The sequence below is a fragment of the Salmo salar genome, chromosome ssa16 (assembly GCF_905237065.1).
Source record: "Salmo salar chromosome ssa16, Ssal_v3.1, whole genome shotgun sequence".
Taxonomy (NCBI): Eukaryota; Metazoa; Chordata; class Actinopteri; order Salmoniformes; family Salmonidae; genus Salmo; species Salmo salar.
In genome coordinates this window covers 47834753-47859791 of record NC_059457.1, presented here as the reverse complement: position 1 = coordinate 47859791, position 25039 = coordinate 47834753, and the positions used below count along the sequence as shown (strand labels likewise).

Here is a 25039-nt window from a genome sequence, read left to right as displayed (position 1 = left end):
GGAGGCTGGTCTGAGTAGAGTGGGAGTCCTGGGGCTGTGGTCTGGAGGCTGGTCTGAGTAGAGTGGTAGTCCTAGGGCTGTGGTCTGGAGGCTGGTCTGGTCTGAGTAGAGTGGTAGTCCTGGGGCTGTGGTCTGGAGGCTGGTCTGAGTAGAGGGGGGGTCCTGGGGCTGTGGTCTGGAGGCTGGTCTGAGTAGAGTGGTAGTCCTGGGGCTGTGGCCTGGAGGCTGGTCTGGTCTGAGTAGATGGGGTCCTGGGGCTGTGGTCTGGAGGCTGGTCTGAGTAGAGTGGGAGTCCTGGGGCTGTGGTCTGGAGGCTGGTCTGAGTAGAGTGGTAGTCCTAGGGCTGTGGTCTGGAGGCTGGTCTGGTCTGAGTAGAGGTGTAGTCCTGGGGCTGTGGTCTGGAGGCTGGTCTGGTCTGAGTAGAGGTGTAGTCCTGGGGCTGTGGTCTGGAGGCTGGTCTGGTCTGAGTAGAGTGGTAGTCCTCGGGCTGTGGTCTGGAGGCTGGTCTGAGTAGAAGGGTAGTCCTGGGGCTGTGGTCTGGAGGCTGGTCTGAGTAGAGGGGGGGTCCTGGGGCTGTGGTCTGGAGGCTGGTCTGAGTAGAGGGGTAGTCCTGGGGCTGTGGTCTGGAGGCTGGTCTGAGTAGAGTGGTAGTCCTGGGGCTGTGGTCTGGAGGCTGGTCTGAGTAGAGGGGGAGTCCTGGGGCTGTGGTCTGGAGGTTGGTCTGAGTAGAGTGGTAGTCCTGGGGCTGTGGTCTGGAGGCTGGTCTGGTCTGAGTAGAGTGGTAGTCCTGGGGCTGTGGTCTGGAGGCTGATCTGAGTAGAGGGGGGGTCCTGGGGCTGTGGTCTGGAGGCTGGTCTGAGTAGAGGGGGAGTCCTGGGGCTGTGGTCTGGAGGCTGGTCTGAGTAGAGTGGTAGTCCTGGGGCTGTGGTCTGGAGGCTGGTCTGAGTAGAGGGGGAGTCCTGGGGCTGTGGTCTGGAGGCTGGTCTGAGTAGAGGGGGAGTCCTGGGGCTGTGGTCTGGAGGCTGGTCTGAGTAGAGTGGGAGTCCTGGGGCTGTGGTCTGGAGGCTGGTCTGAGTAGAGTGGGAGTCCTGGGGCTGTGGTCTGGAGGCTGGTCTGAGTAGAGGGGAGTCCTGGGGCTGTGGTCTGGAGGCTGGTCTGAGTAGAGGGGAGTCCTGGGGCTGTGGTCTGGAGGCTGGTCTGAGTAGAGGGGGAGTCCTGGGGCTGTGGTCTGGAGGCTTGTCTGAGTAGAGGGGGGGTCCTGGGTCTGTGGTCTGGAGGCTGGGCTCGTCTGAGTAGAGTGGTAGTCCTGGGGCTGTGGCCTGGAGGCTGGTCTGAGTTGAGGGGGAGTCCTGGGGCTGTGGTCTGGAGGCTGGTCTGAGTAGAGGGGGGGTCCTGGGGCTGTGGTCTGGAGGCTGGTCTGGTCTGAGTAGAGTGGTAGTCCTGGGGCTGTGGTCTGGAGGCTGGTCTGGTCTGAGTAGAGGGAGAGTCCTGGGGCTGTGGTCTGGAGGCTAATCTGAGTTGAGGGAGAGTCCTGGGGCTGTGGTCTGGAGGCTGGTCTGGTCTGAGTAGAGGGGGAGTCCTGGGGCTGTGGTCTGCAGGCTGGTCTGGTCTGAGTAGAGGGGGGAGTCCTGGGGCTGTGGTCTGGAGGCTGGTCTGAGTAGAGGGGGGAGTCCTGGGGCTGTGGTCTGGAGGCTGGTCTGGTCTGAGTAGAGGGGAGTCCTGGGGCTGTGGTCTGGAGGCTGGTCTGAGTAGAGTGGTAGTCCTAGGGCTGTGGTCTGGAGGCTGGTCTGGTCTGAGTAGAGTGGTAGTCCTGGGGCTGTGGTCTGGAGGCTGGTCTGAGTAGAGGGGGGGGTCCTGGGGCTGTGGTCTGGAGGCTGGTCTGAGTAGAGTGGTAGTCCTGGGGCTGTGGTCTGGAGGCTGGTCTGAGTAGAGGGGGAGTCCTGGGGCTGTGGTCTGGAGGCTGGTCTGGTCTGAGTAGAGGTGTAGTCCTGGGGCTGTGGTCTGGAGGCTGGTCTGAGTAGAGGGGGAGTCCTGGGGCTGTGGTCTGGAGGCTGGTCTGGTCTGAGTAGAGGTGTAGTCCTGGGGCTGTGGTCTGGAGGCTGGTCTGGTCTGAGTAGAGGTGTAGTCCTGGGGCTGTGGTCTGGAGGCTGGTCTGGTCTGAGTAGAGTGGTAGTCCTCGGGCTGTGGTCTGGAGGCTGGTCTGAGTAGAAGGGTAGTCCTGGTGCTGTGGTCTGGAGGCTGGTCTGAGTAGAGGGGGGGTCCTGGGGCTGTGGTCTGGAGGCTGGTCTGAGTAGAGGGGTAGTCCTGGGGCTGTGGTCTGGAGGCTGGTCTGAGTAGAGTGGTAGTCCTGGGGCTGTGGTCTGGAGGCTGGTCTGAGTAGAGGGGGGAGTCCTGGGGCTGTGGTCTGGAGGCTGGTCTGAGTAGAGTGGTAGTCCTGGGGCTGTGGTCTGGAGGCTGGTCTGAGTAGAGGGGGAGTCCTGGGGCTGTGGTCTGGAGGCTGGTCTGGTCTGAGTAGAGGGGAGTCCTGGGGCTGTGGTCTGGAGGCTGGTCTGAGTAGAGTGGTAGTCCTGGGGCTGTGGTCTGGAGGCTGGTCTGAGTAGAGGTGGAGTCCTGGGGCTGTGGTCTGGAGGCTGGTCTGAGTAGAGTGGGAGTCCTGGGGCTGTGGTCTGGAGGCTGGTCTGAGTAGAGTGGTAGTCCTGGGGCTGTGGCCTGGAGGCTGGTCTAGTCTGAGTAGAGGGGGTCCTGGGGCTGTGGTCTGGAGGCTGGTCTGAGTAGAGTGGGAGTCCTGGGGCTGTGGTCTAGAGGCTGGTCTGGTCTGAGTAGAGTGGTAGTCCTGGGGCTGTGGTCTGGAGGCTGGTCTGAGTAGAGGGGGGGTCCTGGGGCTGTGGTCTGGAGGCTGGTCTGAGTAGAGTGGTAGTCCTAGGGCTGTGGTCTGGAGGCTGGTCTGGTCTGAGTAGAGTGGTAGTCCTGGGGCTGTGGTCTGGAGGCTGGTCTGAGTAGAGGTGGAGTCCTGGGGCTGTGGTCTGGAGGCTGGTCTGAGAAGAGGGGGAGTCCTGGGGCTGTGGTCTGGAGGCTGGTCTGGTCTGAGTAGAGGGGAGGTCCTGGGGCTGTGGTCTGGAGGCTGGTCTGAGTAGAGTGGGAGTCCTGGGGCTGTGGTCTGGAGGCTGGTCTGAGTAGAGTGGTAGTCCTGGGGCTGTGGCCTGGAGGCTGGTCTGGTCTGAGTAGTGGGGGTCCTGGGGCTGTGGTCTGGAGGCTGGTCTGAGTAGAGTGGGAGTCCTGGGGCTGTGGTCTGGAGGCTGGTCTGAGTAGAGTGGTAGTCCTAGGGCTGTGGTCTGGAGGCTGGTCTGGTCTGAGTAGAGTGGTAGTCCTGGGGCTGTGGTCTGGAGGCTGGTCTGAGTAGAGGGGGGTCCTGGGGCTGTGGTCTGGAGGCTGGTCTGAGTAGAGTGGTAGTCCTGGGGCTGTGGCCTGGAGGCTGGTCTGGTCTGAGTAGATGGGGTCCTGGGGCTGTGGTCTGGAGGCTGGTCTGAGTAGAGTGGGAGTCCTGGGGCTGTGGTCTGGAGGCTGGTCTGAGTAGAGTGGTAGTCCTAGGGCTGTGGTCTGGAGGCTGGTCTGGTCTGAGTAGAGGTGTAGTCCTGGGGCTGTGGTCTGGAGGCTGGTCTGGTCTGAGTAGAGGTGTAGTCCTGGGGCTGTGGTCTGGAGGCTGGTCTGGTCTGAGTAGAGTGGTAGTCCTCGGGCTGTGGTCTGGAGGCTGGTCTGAGTAGAAGGGTAGTCCTGGGGCTGTGGTCTGGAGGCTGGTCTGAGTAGAGGGGGGGTCCTGGGGCTGTGGTCTGGAGGCTGGTCTGAGTAGAGGGGTAGTCCTGGGGCTGTGGTCTGGAGGCTGGTCTGAGTAGAGTGGTAGTCCTGGGGCTGTGGTCTGGAGGCTGGTCTGAGTAGAGGGGGGAGTCCTGGGGCTGTGGTCTGGAGGTTGGTCTGAGTAGAGTGGTAGTCCTGGGGCTGTGGTCTGGAGGCTGGTCTGGTCTGAGTAGAGTGGTAGTCCTGGGGCTGTGGTCTGGAGGCTGATCTGAGTAGAGGGGGGTCCTGGGGCTGTGGTCTGGAGGCTGGTCTGAGTAGAGGGGGGAGTCCTGGGGCTGTGGTCTGGAGGCTGGTCTGAGTAGAGTGGTAGTCCTGGGGCTGTGGTCTGGAGGCTGGTCTGAGTAGAGGGGGGAGTCCTGGGGCTGTGGTCTGGAGGCTGGTCTGAGTAGAGGGGGGAGTCCTGGGGCTGTGGTCTGGAGGCTGGTCTGAGTAGAGTGGGAGTCCTGGGGCTGTGGTCTGGAGGCTGGTCTGAGTAGAGTGGGAGTCCTGGGGCTGTGGTCTGGAGGCTGGTCTGAGTAGAGGGGAGTCCTGGGGCTGTGGTCTGGAGGCTGGTCTGAGTAGAGGGGAGTCCTGGGGCTGTGGGCTGGAGGCTGGTCTGAGTAGAGGGGGAGTCCTGGGGCTGTGGTCTGGAGGCTTGTCTGAGTAGAGGGGGGGTCCTGGGTCTGTGGTCTGGAGGCTGGGCTCGTCTGAGTAGAGTGGTAGTCCTGGGGCTGTGGCCTGGAGGCTGGTCTGAGTTGAGGGGGAGTCCTGGGGCTGTGGTCTGGAGGCTGGTCTGAGTAGAGGGGGGTCCTGGGGCTGTGGTCTGGAGGCTGGTCTGGTCTGAGTAGAGTGGTAGTCCTGGGGCTGTGGTCTGGAGGCTGGTCTGGTCTGAGTAGAGGGAGAGTCCTGGGGCTGTGGTCTGGAGGCTAATCTGAGTTGAGGGAGAGTCCTGGGGCTGTGGTCTGGAGGCTGGTCTGGTCTGAGTAGAGGGGGAGTCCTGGGGCTGTGGTCTGCAGGCTGGTCTGGTCTGAGTAGAGGGGGAGTCCTGGGGCTGTGGTCTGGAGGCTGGTCTGAGTAGAGGGGGAGTCCTGGGGCTGTGGTCTGGAGGCTGGTCTGGTCTGAGTAGAGGGGAGTCCTGGGGCTGTGGTCTGGAGGCTGGTCTGAGTAGAGTGGTAGTCCTAGGGCTGTGGTCTGGAGGCTGGTCTGGTCTGAGTAGAGTGGTAGTCCTGGGGCTGTGGTCTGGAGGCTGGTCTGAGTAGAGGGGGGGTCCTGGGGCTGTGGTCTGGAGGCTGGTCTGAGTAGAGTGGTAGTCCTGGGGCTGTGGTCTGGAGGCTGGTCTGAGTAGAGGGGGGAGTCCTGGGGCTGTGGTCTGGAGGCTGGTCTGGTCTGAGTAGAGGTGTAGTCCTGGGGCTGTGGTCTGGAGGCTGGTCTGAGTAGAGGGGGGAGTCCTGGGGCTGTGGTCTGGAGGCTGGTCTGGTCTGAGTAGAGGTGTAGTCCTGGGGCTGTGGTCTGGAGGCTGGTCTGGTCTGAGTAGAGGTGTAGTCCTGGGGCTGTGGTCTGGAGGCTGGTCTGGTCTGAGTAGAGTGGTAGTCCTCGGGCTGTGGTCTGGAGGCTGGTCTGAGTAGAAGGGTAGTCCTGGTGCTGTGGTCTGGAGGCTGGTCTGAGTAGAGGGGGGTCCTGGGGCTGTGGTCTGGAGGCTGGTCTGAGTAGAGGGGTAGTCCTGGGGCTGTGGTCTGGAGGCTGGTCTGAGTAGAGTGGTAGTCCTGGGGCTGTGGTCTGGAGGCTGGTCTGAGTAGAGGGGGAGTCCTGGGGCTGTGGTCTGGAGGCTGGTCTGAGTAGAGTGGTAGTCCTGGGGCTGTGGTCTGGAGGCTGGTCTGAGTAGAGGGGGGAGTCCTGGGGCTGTGGTCTGGAGGCTGGTCTGGTCTGAGTAGAGGGGTGTCCTGGGGCTGTGGTCTGGAGGCTGGTCTGAGTAGAGTGGTAGTCCTGGGGCTGTGGTCTGGAGGCTGGTCTGAGTAGAGGTGGAGTCCTGGGGCTGTGGTCTGGAGGCTGGTCTGAGTAGAGTGGGAGTCCTGGGGCTGTGGTCTGGAGGCTGGTCTGAGTAGAGTGGTAGTCCTGGGGCTGTGGCCTGGAGGCTGGTCTAGTCTGAGTAGAGGGGGTCCTGGGGCTGTGGTCTGGAGGCTGGTCTGAGTAGAGTGGGAGTCCTGGGGCTGTGGTCTGGAGGCTGGTCTGGTCTGAGTAGAGTGGTAGTCCTGGGGCTGTGGTCTGGAGGCTGGTCTGAGTAGAGGGGGGGTCCTGGGGCTGTGGTCTGGAGGCTGGTCTGAGTAGAGTGGTAGTCCTAGGGCTGTGGTCTGGAGGCTGGTCTGGTCTGAGTAGAGTGCTAGTCCTGGGGCTGTGGTCTGGAGGCTGATCTGAGTAGAGGGGGGGGTCCTGGGGCTGTGGTCTGGAGGCTGGTCTGAGTAGAGTGGTAGTCCTGGGGCTGTGGTCTGGAGGCTGGTCTGAGTAGAGGGGGGAGTCCTGGGGCTGTGGTCTGGAGGCTGGTCTGAGTAGAGTGGTAGTCCTGGGGCTGTGGTCTGGAGGCTCGTCTGAGTAGAGGGGGAGTCCTGGGGCTGTGGTCTGGAGGCTGGTCTGAGTAGAGGGGGAGTCCTGGGGCTGTGGTCTGGAGGCTGGTCTGAGTAGAGTGGGAGTCCTGGGGCTGTGGTCTGGAGGCTGGTCTGAGTAGAGGGGAGTCCTGGGGCTGTGGTCTGGAGGCTGGTCTGAGTAGAGGGGAGTCCTGGGGCTGTGGTCTGGAGGCTGGTCTGAGTAGAGGGGGAGTCCTGGGGCTGTTGTCTGGAGGCTGGTCTGAGTAGAGGGGGGGACCTGGGTCTGTGGTCTGGAGGCTGGGCTCTGCTGAGTAGGGTGGTAGTCCTGGGGCTGTGGCCTGGAGGCTGGTCTGAGTTGAGGGGGAGTCCTGGGGCTGTGGTCTGGAGGCTGGTCTGAGTAGAGGGGGGGTCCTGGGGCTGTGGTCTGGAGGCTGGTCTGGTCTGAGTAGAGTGGTAGTCCTGGGGCTGTGGTCTGGAGGCTGGTCTGGTCTGAGTAGAGGGAGAGTCCTGGGGCTGTGGTCTGGAGGCTAATCTGAGTTGAGGGAGAGTCCTGGCGCTGTGGTCTGGAGGCTGGTCTGGTCTGAGTAGAGGGGGAGTCCTGGGGCTGTGGTCTGGAGGCTGGTCTGGTCTGAGTAGAGGGGGAGTCCTGGGGCTGTGGTCTGGGGGCTGGTCTGAGTAGCGGGGGAGTCCTGGGGCTGTGGTCTGGAGGCTGGTCTGAGTAGAGTGGTAGTCCTGGGGCTGTGGTCTGGAGGCTGGTCTGGTCTGAGTAGAGGGGGGAGTCCTGGGGCTGTGGTCTGGGGGCTGGTCTGAGTAGCGGGGGGAGTCCTGGGGCTGTGGTCTGGAGGCTGGTCTGAGTAGAGTGGTAGTCCTGGGGCTGTGGTCTGGAGGCTGGTCTGGTCTGAGTAGAGGGGGGAGTCCTGGGGCTGTGGTCTGGAGGCTGGTCTGGTCTGAGTAGAGGGGGAGTCCTGGGGCTGTGGTCTGGGGGCTGGTCTGAGTAGCGGGGGGAGTCCTGGGGCTGTGGTCTGGAGGCTGGTCTGAGTAGCGGGGGAGTCCTGGGGCTGTGGTCTGGAGGCTGGTCTGAGTAGAGTGGTAGTCCTGGGGCTGTGGTCTGGAGGCTGGTCTGGTCTGAGTAGAGGGGGAGTCCTGGGGCTGTGGTCTGGAGGCTGGTCTGGTCTGAGTAGAGGGGGGAGTCCTGGGGCTGTGGTCTGGGGGCTGGTCTGAGTAGCGGGGGAGTCCTGGGGCTGTTGTCTGGAGGCTGGTCTGAGTAGAGGGGGAGTCCTGGGGCTGTGGTCTGGAGGCTGGTCTGGTCTGAGTAGAGGTGTAGTCCTGGGGCTGTGGTCTGGAGGCTGGTCTGGTCTGAGTAGAGTGGTAGTCCTGGGGCTGTGGTCTGGAGGCTGGTCTGGTCTGAGTAGAAGGGTAGTCCTGGGGCTGTGGTCTGGAGGCTGGTCTGAGTAGAGGGGGGGTCCTGGGGCTGTGGTCTGGAGGCTGGTCTGAGTAGAGGGGTAGTCCTGGGGCTGTGGTCTGGAGGCTGGTCTGAGTAGAGGGGGAGTCCTGGGGCTGTGGTCTGGAGGCTGGTCTGGTCTGAGTAGAGGGGGAGTCCTGGGGCTGTGGTCTGGAGGCCCTGGCTCTGTGGCAAACGAGGTCTAGGTCTGGAGGTGGATGTATAAATGTGTCTTCTGTTGCTCTGTTTATTGGGAGATGTGACGGCGGTCATGCTAGGCCAGGTAGAGGATGTTTCTCTGGTCTCAGAGGCCTGTGTGATGCATGTCCCACAGACAATCAGCCTCCTGCTACATCAATACCTCAACAACAGCCACCCCACCTGGGCCTACTGAGAGATTTACCCTTATCTACACACCATTCACACACTGTCCCATACACTTCCAACAGGCCTGTTAACACACTGTCCCATACACTCCCAACAGGCCCAGTTAACACACTGTCTCATACACTCCCAACAGGCCTGTTAACACACTGTCCCATACACTCCCAACAGGCCTGTTAACACACTGTCTCATACACTCCCAACAGGCCCAGTTACACACTGTCACATACACTCCCAACAGGCCTGTTAACACACTGTCCCATACACTCCCAACAGGCCTGTTAACACACTGTCTCATACACTCCCAACAGGCCTGTTAACACACTGTCCCATACACTCCCAACAGGCCTGTTAACACACTGTCCCATACACTCCCAACAGGCCCAGTTAAAACACTGTCTCATACACTCCCAACAGGCCCAGTTAACACACTGTCCCATACACTCCAAACAGGCCCAGTTAACACACTGTCCCATACACTCCCAACAGGCCTGTTAACACACTGTCCCATACACTCCCAACAGGCCCAGTTACACACTGTCCCATACACTCCCAACAGGCCTGTTAACACACTGTCCCATACACTCCCAACAGGCCCAGTTAAAACACTGTCCCATACACTCCCAACAGGCCTGTTAACACACTGTCCCATACACTCCCAACAGGCCTGTTAACACACTGTCCCATACACTCCCAACAGGCCTGTTAACACACTGTCCCATACACTCCCAACAGGCCTGTTAACACACTGTCTCATACACTCCCAACAGGCCTGTTAACACACTGTCCCATACACTCCCAACAGGCCTGTTAACACACTGTCCCATACACTCCCAACAGGCCCAGTTAAAACACTGTCTCATACACTCCCAACAGGCCCAGTTAACACACTGTCCCATACACTCCCAACAGGCCTGTTAACACACTGTCCCATACACTCCCAACAGGCCTGTTAACACACTGTCCCATACACTCCCAACAGGCCTGTTAACACACTGTCCCATACACTCCCAACAGGCCTGTTAACACACTGTCCCATACCCTCCCAACAGGCCTGTTAACACACTGTCCCATACACTCCCAACAGGCCTGTTAACACACTGTCTCATACACTCCCAACAGGCCCAGTTAAAACACTGTCCCATACACTTCCCACAGGCCCGTTTACACACTGCGGTTTCCAGGGAATGTTTGCTAAATGGCAGCTTGGTAGTCGGTACTAAACGACGCTAGTGTTGCGTGGGTGCTACTACCCTTGAGAAAGCAGAGGTATATTTTTATATCCTTGGTAAGCTGCTTCGAAATGTTTCCATAATTAGCTTGTCTGTCCATATGATTTAAATGGTTAAGAAGCAAGGCACTATGTTTCATACGGCCCTTGACACTGCAGCATTAGAGAGCCCAAAGTGCAGTGTTTGGAAGCATTAGAGACCATGGCTCCATCCAACATGACACTCTATTTTCCGATATAGTGCACTACTTTGACCACAAGTAGTGTACTATAAAGGCACTTGGGTGCCATTTGGGACAGGACCCATATCTGAGTGGATTTGGTCCAATGAGGCCCATTACCTCAGAGGGAGATCCTAGAACACATGCTAGACCAGTGTTCTACAATAGGCCTGGTCAGGCCCCCCATCCATCCGTCCTTCAGAGAGCTGGGGAACGTGCCAGGACGATACACCCTGAACACGGAACCAGCTCCATCCATGTCTTAGTAAACTGATCTGGCCCACTGGTGAGGTAAAACTGATTAAGCATTTGGATGGGACACAATTATGACACAGCTGTTGCATTATGTTAGAGTTACAGCCTGTCAACTTTCTCCCCGGGCGACCAGGTTTCCAAGACAAAACCGGGATTAAATGTTAAGGATATTACTACCACATAATATTGCATGTAATTAGAGTGTATTGAGTGTAGTGGATTGTCCATACTTTGATACCTGGTTACACAGTCTGAGAAAGGGTAACGAGACAGGGAAGCTGTTCCAGTCTGAGACAGGGTAACGAGACAGGGAAGCTGTTCCAGTCTGAGACAGGGTAACGAGACAGGGAAGCTGTTCCAGTCTGAGACAGGGTAACGAGACAGGGAAGCTGTTCCAGTCTGAGACAGGGTAACGAGACAGGGAAGCTGTTCCAGTCTGAGACAGGGTAGCTGTTCCAATCTGAGAAAGGGTAACGAGACAGGGAAGCTGTTCCAGTCTGAGACAGGGTAACGAGACAGGGAAGCTGTTCCAGTCTGAGACAGGGAAGCTGTTCCAGTCTGAGACAGGGTAGCTGTTCCAGTCTGAGACAGGGTAGCTGTTCCAGTCTGAGACAGGGTAGCTGTTCCAGTCTGAGACAGGGTAGCTGTTCCAGTCTGAGACAGGGTAGCTGTTCCAGTCTGAGACAGGGTCACGAGACAGGGTAGCTGTTCCAGTCTGAGACAGGGTAGCTGTTCCAGTCTGAGACAGGGTAGCTGTTCCAGTCTGAGACAGGGTAGCTGTTCCAGTCTGAGACAGGGTAACGAGACAGGGTAGCTGTTCCAGTCTGAGACAGGGTAGCTGTTCCAGTCTGAGACAGGGTAGCTGAGCCAGTATGAGACAGGGTAGCTGTTCCAGTCTGAGACAGGGTAGCTGTTCCAGTCTGAGACAGGGTAGCTGAGCCAGTATGAGACAGGGTAACTGTTCCAGTCTGAGACAGGATAGCTGTTCCAGTCTGAGACAGGGTAGCTGAGCCAGTATGAGACAGGGTAGCTGAGCCAGTATGAGACAGGGTAGCTGAGCCAGTATGAGACAGGGTAACTGTTCCAGTCTGAGACAGGGTAGCTGTTCCAGTCTGAGACAGGGAAGCTGTTCCAGTATGAGGCAGGTTAGCTGTTCCAGTCTGAGACAGGGTAGCTGTTCCAGTCTGAGACAGGGTAGCTGTTCCAGTCTGAGACAGGGTAGATGTTCCAGTCTGAGACAGGGTAGCTGTTCCAGTCTGAGACAGGGTAGCTGTTCCAGTGTGAGACAGGGTAGCTGTTCCAGTCTGAGACAGGGTAGCTGTTCCAGTCTGAGACAGGGTAGCTGTTCCAGTCTGAGACAGGGTAGCTGTTCCAGTCTGAGACAGGGTAGCTGTTCCAGTCTGAGACAGGGTAGCTGTTCCAGTCTGAGACTGGGTAGCTGTTCCAGTCTGAGACAGGATAGCTGTTCCAGTCTGAGTCAGGGTAGATGTTCCAGTCTGAGACAGGGTAGCTGTTCCAGTCTGAGACAGGGTAGCTGTTCCAGTCTGAGACAGGGAAGCTGTTCCAGTCTGAGGCAGGTTAGCTGTTCCAGTCTGAGACAGGTTAGCTGTTCCAGTCTGAGACAGGGTAACTGTTCCAGTCTGAGACAGGGTAGCTGTTCCAGTGTGAGACAGGGTAGCTGTTCCAGTCTGAGACAGGGTAGCTGTTCCAGTCTGAGACAGGGTAGCTGTTCCAGTCTGAGACAGGGTAGCTGTTCCAGTCTGAGACAGGGTAGCTGTTCCAGTCTGAGACAGGGAAGCTGTTCCAGTATGAGGCAGGTTAGCTGTTCCAGTCTGAGACAGGGTAGCTGTTCCAGTCTGAGACAGGGTAGCTGTTCCAGTCTGAGACAGGGTAGCTGTTCCAGTATGAGGCAGGTTAGCTGTTCCAGTCTGAGACAGGGTAGCTGTTCCAGTCTGAGACAGGGTAGCTGTTCCAGTCTGAGACAGGGTAGCTGTTCCAGTCTGAGACAGGGTAGCTGTTCCAGTCTGAGACAGGGTCGCTGTTACAGTCTGAGACAGGGTAGCTGTTACAGTCTGAGACAGGGTAACTGTTCCAGTCTGAGACAGGGTAGCTCTTCCAGTCTGAGACAGGGAAGCTGTTCCAGTCTGAGGCAGGTTAGCTGTTCCAGTCTGAGACAGGGTAGCTGTTCCAGTCTGAGACAGGGAAGCTGTTCCAGTCTGAGACAGGGTAGCTGTTCCAGTCTGAGGCAGGGTAGCTGTTCCAGTCTGAGGCAGGGTAGCTGTTCCAGTCTGAGGCAGGTTAGCTGTTCCAGTCTGAGACAGGGTAGCTGTTCCAGTCTGAGACAGGGTAACTGTTCCAGTCTGAGACAGGGTAGCTGTTCCAGTCTGAGACAGGGTAACTGTTCCAGTCTGAGACAGGGTAGCTGTTCCAGTCTGAGACAGGGTAGCTGTTCCAGTCTGAGACTGGGTAGCTGTTCCAGTCTGAGACAGGATAGCTGTTCCAGTCTGAGTCAGGGTAGATGTTCCAGTCTGAGACAGGGTAGCTGTTCCAGTCTGAGACAGGGTAGCTGTTCCAGTCTGAGACAGGGAAGCTGTTCCAGTCTGAGGCAGGTTAGCTGTTCCAGTCTGAGACAGGGTAGCTGTTCCAGTCTGAGACAGGGTAACTGTTCCAGTCTGAGACAGGGTAGCTGTTCCAGTGTGAGACAGGGTAGCTGTTCCAGTCTGAGACAGGGTAGCTGTTCCAGTCTGAGACAGGGTAGCTGTTCCAGTCTGAGACAGGGTAGCTGTTCCAGTCTGAGACAGGGTAGCTGTTCCAGTCTGAGACAGGGTAGCTGTTCCAGTCTGAGACTGGGTAGCTGTTCCAGTCTGAGACAGGATAGCTGTTCCAGTCTGAGTCAGGGTAGATGTTCCAGTCTGAGACAGGGTAGCTGTTCCAGTCTGAGACAGGGTAGCTGTTCCAGTCTGAGACAGGGAAGCTGTTCCAGTCTGAGGCAGGTTAGCTGTTCCAGTCTGAGACAGGGTAGCTGTTCCAGTCTGAGACAGGGTAACTGTTCCAGTCTGAGACAGGGTAGCTGTTCCAGTGTGAGACAGGGTAGCTGTTCCAGTCTGAGACAGGGTAGCTGTTCCAGTCTGAGACAGGGTAGCTGTTCCAGTCTGAGACAGGGTAGCTGTTCCAGTCTGAGACAGGGTAGCTGTTCCAGTCTGAGACAGGGTAGCTGTTCCAGTCTGAGTCAGGGCCTTATATTGTTCCCATTGTGGCTGCATAACACTTGTATGTGGTGGTAATGATAGTTAGTAAACCTCCCAATGGCATCAATTAGTATTTACAGCATATCCAAATTCTACATGACTGTAGACAGAGAGAGAGAGAGAGAGAGAGAGAGAGAGAGAGAGAGAGAGAGAGAGAGAGAGAGAGAGAGATGACTGGATTGCATTACTGTTAAGAGATTGACTGGAAACCTTTTATGGCCTGAAAAGAACTTGGCCTGGCCAAGTCGACAAGGAAAACAAGCAAGATCTATCTATGTCCATGCCAAAACATCACTCAGACCATTTCTGCCAGCAGCATCATCATCATACTAATATATGTATCGCATCATCAGCCTCATCTTTCTCTCTCCCCTATTGCCTCTGAGTGTACAAGTTGAACTGTACAGAGCTTTCCCTCACCTTCTCCTCTAGTGTGGCGTGTTGGTCTCAGACCTACAGACCTGGCTGCCTGGGTTAAAGGACTGAATCATACGTCTTCATTGCAGGTAGCTGCTACCGGGCCAGAGTCCAGGCCTCTGAAAGATTGTGCCGGCTGAGCAGTGCAGACAGGCCATAGTGTCAGCGGCTCGTACTGGTACAAACACATTAATATCAACGTCAGTCGCCACCCACGCCCTGCGTCCAGACAGCTCCGGTTTCAGTACAGCATTCAGGGGAAAAGTCGGGTCATGTGCAGAACCTCAGTTTTAATTAGCTAATGGCACTGGTCGTTTCATCTCCTGCATCGGAGCTGATCCATTTACCCGGAGAAAACACAACGCCATCTTGGCAACGGACGCCGCTGTATGTCTCACCGTCTGCTTCTGGGGGATTTGGCCACTCTTCCAAAAACCTGTCAAATAAATCTAAATATATATATATATGTTTGCTGGTTTCACACCCATGAAAAAAAGAGAAATTCCATGATCTATGCTTTTTTCCAGCAGGACGCTGGCTGGCTGCAGTCAGTTTTCCTTCAGCCTGTGGTGGTGCGTGTGTTTAGAGAGTGGCTTCATTAGCAGGTGAGGTGGCGGCTGGGGTGTGTTTTATCATTATGCCGTGGGTGGCTCAGTGCAACTCAGTGTTCTCAATCATTCTCAAGAATAAAACCAAAACTTTATTCCATTGTGGAGAGAGGGTAGAATACCAAATGTGTTCTTAAAGTAAAATGGGTAACACTATTTTACGGTTTAAAGAAAATACCAGGTATTTACTTGAAAGTACATGGTAAAATGGTCATTACACTTGCACTCATTTCTTTTCAGGCGGCACTGATGGCCATATCCAATATCTTTCAATATATTATGAGTAAAATTAACCATATCTTCTATTTTATCCTGGAAATATATCAAATTAAGGGGCACATGTCCCCTCAGGTTCAGCTGGCATTACAGCTCTTGGCCCGGTTGTATAAAACATCAAGTTCATTTCCCAATTATCTTTAACCTTAAAGTTTCCTTAACTTTAAGTCAGTTGCACAAAACCTTTTAAGCTGAATTTCCTCCTTAAATGAAGTGGAAAAAGTTAAGGGTGCCCATGTGGTCGCTTAAGTACTTCACTCAGTATGGATATCAATGTAAACAACATTTGTGGAGGTGAATGTTGCTGTCCTCTGCCCTGGAAAACATCCATCAGCTAGCTAGCTACTTAGCTAAACAATGTAAGGTGCATAATCCATGGCTACAAAGCTGCTGGCTCGCTAGTTACCTACTCTGTAAGTTCGCTTAACCTAATAGAAAGTAATATAAACAAGTTGATAAAAAAGTAACTAAAAGAAACGTGTTTTATTATCTTATGAATCAATTTGTTTCTCAACTTCAACTTCAACTTCATCACTATGGTCATCTCCATAGTAACCAGAGACTTTTTCTGCCATACATTCCTATGAACTACTAATCCTACTAATCCTTAAATTATGCCCTTACCTAAGGAAATGTTTGAAGGGCTCTATGCAACACCGTTAAACAATTCCCTTAAGTAAGGGAAAATGATTCCTTAAGGTAAACCCTTAATGGAAATACTTAAGATGTTTTATGGTCTTAACAGGCACTCAAAAGCCTCCACACGACTGAAAACCAATGATGAAAGAAACACACAGGGTTTAAAATTAAAGAGTATACCACCCCAATGAATTCTACTATCTAAAAGCTAACATGACTCAACTTCTCACGTCACTGAAAAACGTGAGGGCGCACATGCAAATCCTTTAACAGGTCTTCTCAACATTCCCATTGTTCATTATTGGGCAATACCTACAAGGGACAGGATTTCAAAACAATTTCATACAATGTATCCATTCAGGTAATCTGAAGAGACTTGAAGAGAGTGTCTCTCAATTTCTATATTATATAGGGATTCTACGGTTTAGATTAATATTTATCTGAACTTCAGGGTACGGAGTGGAGCGATCTGTCCCAGAGACATCAAATCCACAGGACAGTCTCGATATAACCCACTAAGATATCAAAGCCTGTGACTATGTCAAGGCTCCGGTCGCTGGATATATTTTTAATATTTATGCAGACAAGAGAAAAAATTTCATAAACTAAAACAACACTCTGAATTAGGCATGAAACACAACAGGATATTGCAGAGAGATTATGCAGTTTCTTTTTCACCCGTGCCTGCCCGACGACCATACCACAGCCCTGGGGCCTGCAGTAATTGGAGGGGGGAAACTTAAAATTACCTCTAAAAGTTTAGAGAGCTTTACAAGTGCTCTGAACTCGATGGTTACAGATGGAGCTGCAATTTTATGTGGGCCAGCGTTAAACATAGCCAGGTACGGACAGTGACAAGCGAGAGGTCGGAGTACAACTTTGTGTTGTGATAATTACTTTTTCCAGCCAAGACACCGCATGAAACAAACGCAGTACAACTGGAAGTACAGGAGGACGCTGGAGGAAGCTGGATGAGTCTGGAGGACCTGGAAGAGGCTGGAGGAGGCTAGTGAAGCCTGGAGGAAGCTGGAGGATTCTGGAAGAGGCTGGAGGAGGCTGGAGGAGACCGGAGGCGCTGGAGGACGCTGGAGGCGCTGGAGGACGCTGGAGGATGCAGGAGGCGGTGGAGGAGGCTGGAGGAAACTGGAGGAGACAGGAGGAGGCTGGAATAATCTGGAGGCGCTGGAGGACCTGAAAGAGGCTGGAGGAGGCAGGAGGAGGCTGGAAGAATCTGGAGGCGCTGGAGGACATGGAAGAAGATGAAGGAGCCTGGAGGAGGCTGGAGGCGGTGGAGGAGGCTGGATGAGACTGGAGGAGGCTGGAGGCGGTGGAAGAGGCTGGAGGAGACTGGAGGAGACTGGAGGAGGCTGGAGGAGACTGGAGGAGACTGGCGGCGGTGGAGGAGGCTGGAGGAGACTGGAGGAGGCTGGAGGCGATGGAGGAAGCTAGAGGAGGCTGGAGGAGGCTGGAGGACGCTGGAGGAAGCTGAAGGAGGCTGGAGGACGCTGGAGGAAGCTGAAGGAGGCTGGAGGCAGAGGGGAGTGTTATGCTTGGATTTGAGCACAGCTCCAAGTTGTGAGCACCCACTGGAATCTGCCGCTGGAAAAACAATACGGGGATTAGCTGGGTTTTCTGGAGAGTTTGGTCCTAAATGGAAAGGTCTCATCTGTTTCCTCTGTGTGAATAGCTGGAATTCCTAAATGCCTTTGTCTACTGCCTGAGTGTATCAAACACAACAGGCATCATTCAAACGTTCCTGACTACAGTGGGCACAGACGCATAACAACTAAATAAGGACTTTAGAGGGATTGGGTTGAGACACTACGACATATACACACACACATGTTGTACATGTAAAAGCACACACACTACATATGTATAGCCCACATTTGTGACATATTATGGCAGCGAATTATTTCCATAGTCTTGCACATGTATAACCACACCCATTTGCAAACACAAACTTATCGCCTCAGAGACAGAGACACTTTCTTCCACTTTCTCTAAGACTTTCTGTAGACCTCTAAATCTAAATACATTGCTCATTAGAAGTGTTTATGCAAACCTGAATACATTTCACATTTCTGTTTATGTTTAGTTTGAGAACTGAGTGTTACAATCCAACATGGATGGAATCAATACTGCCTATTGTAGGGGTTAACAGGAATTCACGTACGTATGACTAGGCTGTGTGTGTGTGTTTGTGTGTGTGCCTGCGTGTGTGTGTTTGAGGCCTTTCTGAGGTCTGAGTGATTGGGAGGCTGGGTTGTGTAGCGTGGGCGCACACACACACCCACGCACGCACGCACGCACACAGACACACACACACACACACACAGACACACACACACACACACACACACACACACACACACACACACACACACACACACACACACACACACACACACACACACACACACACACACACACACACACACACACACACACACACACACACACACACACACACACACACACATACACAGCCTCCCATCCTGAGACAGTCCAGCGGCTCCACTACACTGAGCCGAATTGTTAGCATCTGGTAAGCATCTCCCTAGACACACACACCTACACATACACACACATACATTAATACAGTACCTTCAGAAAGTATTCTTACCCCTTGACTTATTCCACATGTTGTTGTATTACAGCCTGAATACAAAATGGATAAAATGTATTTATTTTCTCAACTATCTACACACAATACTCCAGAATGAACAAAGTGAAAACATATTTGAAGAAATGTTTGCAAATTTATTGAAAATGAAACACAGAAATATCTAATTTACATAAGTATTCACACCCCTGAGTCAATGCATGTTAGAATCACCCTTGGCAGCTATTACAGCTGTGAGTCTTCCTGGGTAAATCTCTAAGAGTTTAGCATACCTGGATTATTATTTTAGGCTTGCCATAACAAAGGGCTTTTCAGTTTCTATTAATTTGTATAAAATTCTAAAAACATAATTCCACTTTGACATTATGGGGTATTGTGTGTAGGCCAATGACACAAAATCTAAATTAAAGCCATTTTAAATTCTGGCTGTAACACAACAAAATGTGGGAAAAGTAAAGGGCTGTGAATACTTCCTGAAGGCACTGTACACATGAATACAGTACAAACACACATACAGACACACATAAACATACAGTCCGCCTGTTTCCCTTCCTGTTCTACGTGTCACCAAACTGACATAAGTGCCAGAGTTTGAGACACACCCAGTGTACAGCAGCAAGAGCAGTCCAAATAAAATGTATACGCCAAAAAAAAGAAAAAAGTGCAGGACCAAAACAGTGAATTATTCCCATAACTTCCTAGAATTCCCAGAATTCACTTGAAAAATCACTGTGATGCTACATACAGTACAGAGCTGAGAGAAGATTCACATCTGGAACATATTTTCAGCTACAACACCTACACACTTACTAATTAATGCATGATGTGTCTGAGGAACTTAGAAGGCTCACTATAAATTCACTACTTTATGAATTCATGTAAACATTCCCATTAAATGTAGCTAACAATGTAATGCAGTGGTAAGTGTTAATTGACTAACTGATTTACACTAAACTGAATTTAATTTAACACTTAATTTTATCACTCACCATTTTTCACACTTTCACAGCCAGTAAATTAAACCAAATAATTGAAAAACAAATATCGCCTGAATTTCATAAAAATAAAGATACAACAGGTATTTTTGTGGTATTAGGCTATGAGCATATTGCACAAAAATAATTATGTTTTGGATGGTTTACTTAAAATGAGGAAGAACATTTCTGACAAGGGTTGTGAAACTCTGAATTGAGCAAGATGAGAGATTTTTGCAGACATTCCTCTGCTCCATAGCCTCTTCTTCCACTAGACTACTACATATTTCTCTGTGTTTGGTCTGGATAAAACATCCATTCACTTAATACTTGTGGGACATCTAAAAATGCCAACCTCCCATTTAAAGGGATTAAGTGTATGCATTGTTTGGTTATGTTAACCAGATGTGTTGTTTTTTCATGATCTGAATCCCTTCTTAAAAAACATTGAGCTAGTGAAAATAAACATGACTTCGCCCCCTACACAGATTGTGGACTAATTGTGTATTTGGACTAAAATGTTCTTAAGGTTGGAGGGCTTTTTCCATTTGCTAAGAGATGCCAGGGAGTGACAGTTTGACATTGATTAGTGTGTTGACTTGTGGAGATGGAGAGTTTTACCTGTAAAGAATACAACCACACAGCTATTTATACAGCGACGAGCTATACGGCTCCCATTATAACAACGCTTTTTTTCAATGGAAAACCTGTTTTTGAAACATTCTGCTAAAAAAAATACTGTTACTACAAATGTATCCATTTTCAATAAAAAAAAAAAAACATTTCTTATTTTATAATGAAAATAATCTGGAATGAAAAAGAAACAGTCTTGCTCTTGGAAACAATGCATCCTGAATGTACAAACAATAGTCTCTAAAGGTATTAAAATTGTCTTTAAAGCAACCCATCTAACATCTATCACTAACCCTAACTGTACTGGCCCAGCAACTGTGTTCTAATCCAACAAATGTGACATTTTAGGTTGGCCACAAACCAATTTCTATGAAGTACCAAATAAGATCTAAGTTGGGGACTATTGTGACATCAATGCCATCCAGAAAAGACTCCACCTTCATGTTTTACCCATGTACACAGCAGCTCCTAAATGTATGTTTAAAAAAAATCTCTCTTGGCCTGCTCTGTGGAAACTAGAAATGGCCTATGGATGGATACTGTCAAACTGGGTCCTGGTTGCACCAGCTGGGTTCAATTTCATACAGTAAATATACTGTGGTCACTGAAATGGAACCTATAATGGACCATAAAAATGGCTTTGATTGGCTCTATTCAGAAGAGTGGGCTGTGAACAACATTCACCACTGACACCAGCTTGGTTCTGGGCTCAGCTGGTGGGGAATTACTAGAATGGAATGGGTACACTCAATATGGCCGCTGGCCCAGACATCATAGAACTTTGACTTGAATGGTGATTCTAGTGATTATATACCTATGGTGGGGAGAGGGACTCACCATACACTTGTTAGGCTTCTCTCCCGAGTGGACTCTCATGTGGATGAGGAGTTTGTAGCGGGCGTTGAAGGGCTTGTAGCGGCGGATGCAGCTGGCCCAGAAGCAGGTGAAGTCCTCCCCTTTGCGCTGGTCAATGTGCACCTTCTCGATGTGCCTCACCAGCTCCTCCTGCTGCTCGTACGTCGCGCTGCAGTCAATCCAGCGGCACACCTGCTTGTCGCTGAGTGGCCCACCGTCCTCACCCTCAGCAGAGCCCGAGGTCTTGGGTCCTGGAAGGATGGAGGAAGATGCTGATACAGTCTGGTTCTGGTTCTGGAGGTGCAGCAGGCCCCCCCGGGCTGGGGCTCCCGTACTGGTGCAGGTGGTAGGGCGGGGGCATGGAGGGCAGTGGGGGGGGGCTGGGTGGTGGGGGTGAGGGCGGAGGTGGCTGGCCGCAGCACGGCCAGTCAGGTGGTGGTGATGGTGGTAGTGGTGCTGAAAGAGCTCCTCCTCGCTGGGGGAGAAGTCGTCCAGGGGCTCCTGTTTCAGAGCTCCACAGCCGGCCCTCTGACAGCCCCCCTCCAGCAGAGACACGTCCCCAAGCAGCCCTCCTGTCATCAGGGTCCCGCTCATCAGCAGCCCAAGCCCCTCGGAGCCTCCTCCTGCTCCACCTCCACCCCCAGGCCCCGGCTGCATGGAGCCAGGCCCCTCACACAGGCCCTGGGTCTGCTGCTCCGGCTCCAGAGATGACACAGAGGAGGAGGAGGACGATGAGGAGAGGGACAGCAGGCAGGCGGCAGGTGAGGGTAGCTGACAGCTCTCTCGCAAGGCGGTCTGCTGGGGGCTGCTGCACTGCTGGGGGGGCAGGGGCTTGCGGGGGGCAGCCCGGAAGGAGAAGCCGCCGCTGGGCTGGGGTGAGGGGTTCGTCCGGAGCCCGTTGACACAGGCCACCACGGACATCTGGGAGGAGCAGATGATGGCGGTGATATCGATCCCCTCAGTGGCAGTGACGACGGCGTTCGCTAAGGCATTAGCGTTGCTGCTGGCAGTGGCGGACTGGGAGGCCAGCGACAGGCAGCGTCTCTTCAGGCTGCTATTGGTGAGCAGCCGCGGTGAATGACGGGAGCCACCCTGGGACAAAGACAGCGGGGAGGAGTCATCTTCATTATTAAACGGGTACGCCACATCCACCGACAGAGCACTGCCTAAGTTACCGCCGCTGCTTCCACCACTGAGAGGACCCTCCATCTCCTCCCGCCGGACCCCAATGCCTCCCGTGCCACTCTGGAAGCCACCCTGGGTGGTGGTGGGGACCCCCAGTCCCAGGGAGATCTTGTAGCCCATGGAAGCCTCCTGTTTGATGGGGTAGGGGAGAGGAAATGCCCTGGCTACGTTGGAGGTGCCGCAGCCAGGGCCGGGCGAGGCCAGGGATCTCTGGAAGGTAGAGGACCTGTAGAGGGGAAAAACACAAGGCAGGGAATCTGAGCAGAGCAAGGCTTTTAGGACAACACCGGAGAGTATGTGAGCACTATTAGCCACCCGCTGTTGATAGATAAAGGCCACGGCTGTCTGGGTCCTGCCAAGTCATCCTTCCCACAGGCTGCAGCTTTCAGACCCCGTACAACAACAAGGCTGTGAGATTTAGACCTGGCCTAGCGGGATCGCTACCTCTCTTTCTGCTACCTCACTCTCTGTTACCTATCTTTCTCTCTCTCTCTCTCTCTCTCTCTCTCTCTCTCCCTTTCTCTCTCTGTTTACAAAAAGAACATCTCCCCCCAGAGAGCCCAGATAGGACTGAAAGTCTTAGTCAGCGAGCCTAACAACCACATCTCACAGACAGTGAACTTTTCAGACTAGCAGCCTAACAACCACATCTCACAGACAGTGAACTTTTCAGACTAGTAGCCTAACAACCACATCTCACAGACAGTGAACTTTTCAAACTAGCAGCCTAACAACCACATCTCACAGACAGTGAACTTTTCAGACTAGCAGCCTAACAACCACATCTCACAGACAGTGAACTTTTCAGACTAGCAGCCTAACAACCACATCTCACAGACAGTGAACTTTTCAGACTAGCAGCCTAACAACCACATCTCACAGACAGTGAACTTTCACAGAGAAATTGGAATCAGTGGATCGATGCTACACAGTTAGTGAATTTTGGTGTCCCTTTCAAAGCAGGGCAGCATCCACCAGAAACAGATGATCTGGGAGTGATTTCATGAATAAAGGAAAGGGGACCTTGAGCCCTGTGAGTAGTTATGAATGGGCATTTATGGCTAAGAATAGGAGAGCGGCAGATAGAGAGGACAGAGGGATAGGCCATGGATGGGGCTTCTGTGTAACAAGTCTGACAGGCTTTGATGACACAAAGGGGTTAAACCTAACCCTACATGTTGGGATAAATAGGAGTCACCTGGTTAGTTGGCATAATGGCGGCCTGTGAAGGGTCAGCGTTGACAATACTGTGTATTATGGTGAGAATCTTGCCCCAGGTGAATGGTGAGCCAGGTCGTATTTCTCCATGTGTCGCTGTGATCTCCTACATAATCATTCCTGTCAGTTCATTCATTATGGATTTTGTGCAAAGCTCTTGAGTGATGTGAGAAGGCCCCTCTTTCTCTATCCTGTCTCCATGAAGGAATCGTCTTTGTCCTCCGTCTCTCTCTCTCTCTCTCTCTCTCTTATTCTTCTTTCTCTCTCTATATCTCTTCTTTCTCTCTCTCTCTTCTTTCTCTCTCTCTCTTCTTCTTTCTCTCTCTCTCTCTCTTATTCTTCTTTCTCTCTCTATCTCTTCTTTCTCTCTCTCTCTTCTTCTTTCTCTATATCTCTTCTTTCTCTCTCTCTTCTTCTTTCTCTCTCTCTCTCTTCTTCTTTCTCTATATCTCTTCTTCTTTCTCTCTCTTCTTCTTTCGTTCTCTCTCTCTCTCTCTCTCGCTCTCTCTGTCTCTCTCTCTTCTTCTTTCTCTATATCTCTTCTTCTTTCTTTCTCTCTCTCTTCTTCTTTCTCTGTATCTCTTCTTTCTCTCTCTCTCTTCTTCTTTCTCTATATCTCTTCTTCATTCTCTCTCTCTCTCTTCTTCTTTCTCTATATCTCTTCTTCTTTCTCTCTCTCTCTCTCTCTCTCGACGCACACTGGGAGAAAATGCTGACGCTAGCTGCCTGGCTGGATAGAGTCTGATTTTGCCAGAGTCAGTAAAGAGTGAGAGAGAGAGTCCCCCCCTTTCTTTCATGAGTGCTATTTCCTGTTTGGCTGTACTGATGGCATTCCGTGACAATGTGAGAGAATTGAATGTCTGTCCAGAAGCACTTTATGGTCCGCATCCCAAAAGTTCCCTATATTGTGCACACTACTTTGGACCAGATCTCAATGGGCCCTGGTCAAAAGTAGTGCACTGCATAGGCAATAGGATGCCATTTGGGACACAATCGGTGTATGTGACTGTAGTCATAGAGGACAGAGAGTTGAAGGGGATGAGCCCATAACTGCAATGAGACTACACAGAGGTCAGAGAGAGTGATGGCAATCTGTTTCTGAGCTGAGAGTGTCAAGTAGAATCAAGAGACAATCCCTGTCGCTCCTCTATGACAGAATGTCACATACAATAACACAATCATTTTTAATCATTTCATTTGACGGATAAATTATGCCGATTATTGTAGTCATGACCTGTGTAGGGCTATCATCATCAACTTCATCATTCAGAATGATAATATCCTCTAGCAGGAGTAGAAATAAACATAGCAGTGCAGGTGTTTTCATAGGATTAGTGGTAATATTTCAGATGTCATGTCAAATAAATAATCTGATCAATTGACGTGCTTAATCTGTTTCAGTCCAACCATTCTCTGACTCAGAACCTGAGGTTCAGTGTTGTTCTCACCTGGCGTCGGCATGCTGCTGCTGGCGGTCCTGCAGATGGAGGGTGTGTGTGGGTGTGGGCCGGTCACAGTGGACACTGTCGTAGTGACCCCCTGGACCTGGCTGGCACCCCGGTGGCACGGCCACACTCTTCCCACTCTGTCCACAGCGCATCAGTGTGCCCTCACTGCCCCGCAGATCTGACCCACTCTCCTTCTCTGGGCAGTAGGCACCGCTGCACCCGCCGTTGACTGGAAAACACAACCGAGATAAGATAACAATTTATTAATATCATACTAATAATATATGCCATTTAGCCAAAGCTTTTGTCCAAAGCGACTAAGAGTCATGCATGCATACATTTTCTTATGGGTGGCCCCAGCGGGAATCAAACCCACGATCCTGGCGGTGTTAATCCCAAGAGGAGAAATGTGTTTGCACAAGAAAATACATACACCAATAAATACACAATGATGATGACAATCGCAACACTGTAACCCTCAGAGTCACTAAAATAAACCAGTATTTCTTCATCTCCAAAGGGGACATTTCTGGAAGTTGTCTCACTTAGCCTGTTTCGCTAATCTAACGACAGCGCAGACAGATTAATAACTGCCATAAAGTGCAACAGATTTCCTCTGAGACGCTTCCATCAGTGACATGTTGAAATTGCATTAGATTACAATGACTCTCTGGAGGTAAAATGGCTGGCTGTGAGTTTGTGGATCCGTTGATATGTGTAGGGATTGTGTGCTCTTTGGTGAACTTTCAAAGATGATGACAGCAGTAATGATGCCAAAAGATTGACTTGTGTAAATCCATGTTGAACTGTATAACACAATAACACTTCATAGTGTGGATGTCATACATCCTGAATGGCTCAGTTTGGGATTTTGGGTTCAATTCCCGCTGGAGCCACCCATATGTAAAATGTATGCATGACAAATTCGCTTTGGATAAAAGACTATGGTAATGGAATGTGTTAGTACTGT

General features: G+C 52.3%; 1 protein-coding gene across 1 annotated transcript in view; it reads right to left on the bottom strand.

The window, feature by feature from the left end:
* Positions 1–25039, bottom strand: part of LOC106574011 (zinc finger protein GLIS1) — a 151004-nt gene that overhangs the window by 66883 nt on the left and 59082 nt on the right. Inside the window, 4 exon segments of the mRNA XM_014149511.2 lie at positions 20201–20524; positions 20526–20600; positions 20603–21629; positions 24070–24298. Of these exon segments, the coding sequence (XP_014004986.2) occupies positions 20201–20524; positions 20526–20600; positions 20603–21629; positions 24070–24298 (1655 nt within the window).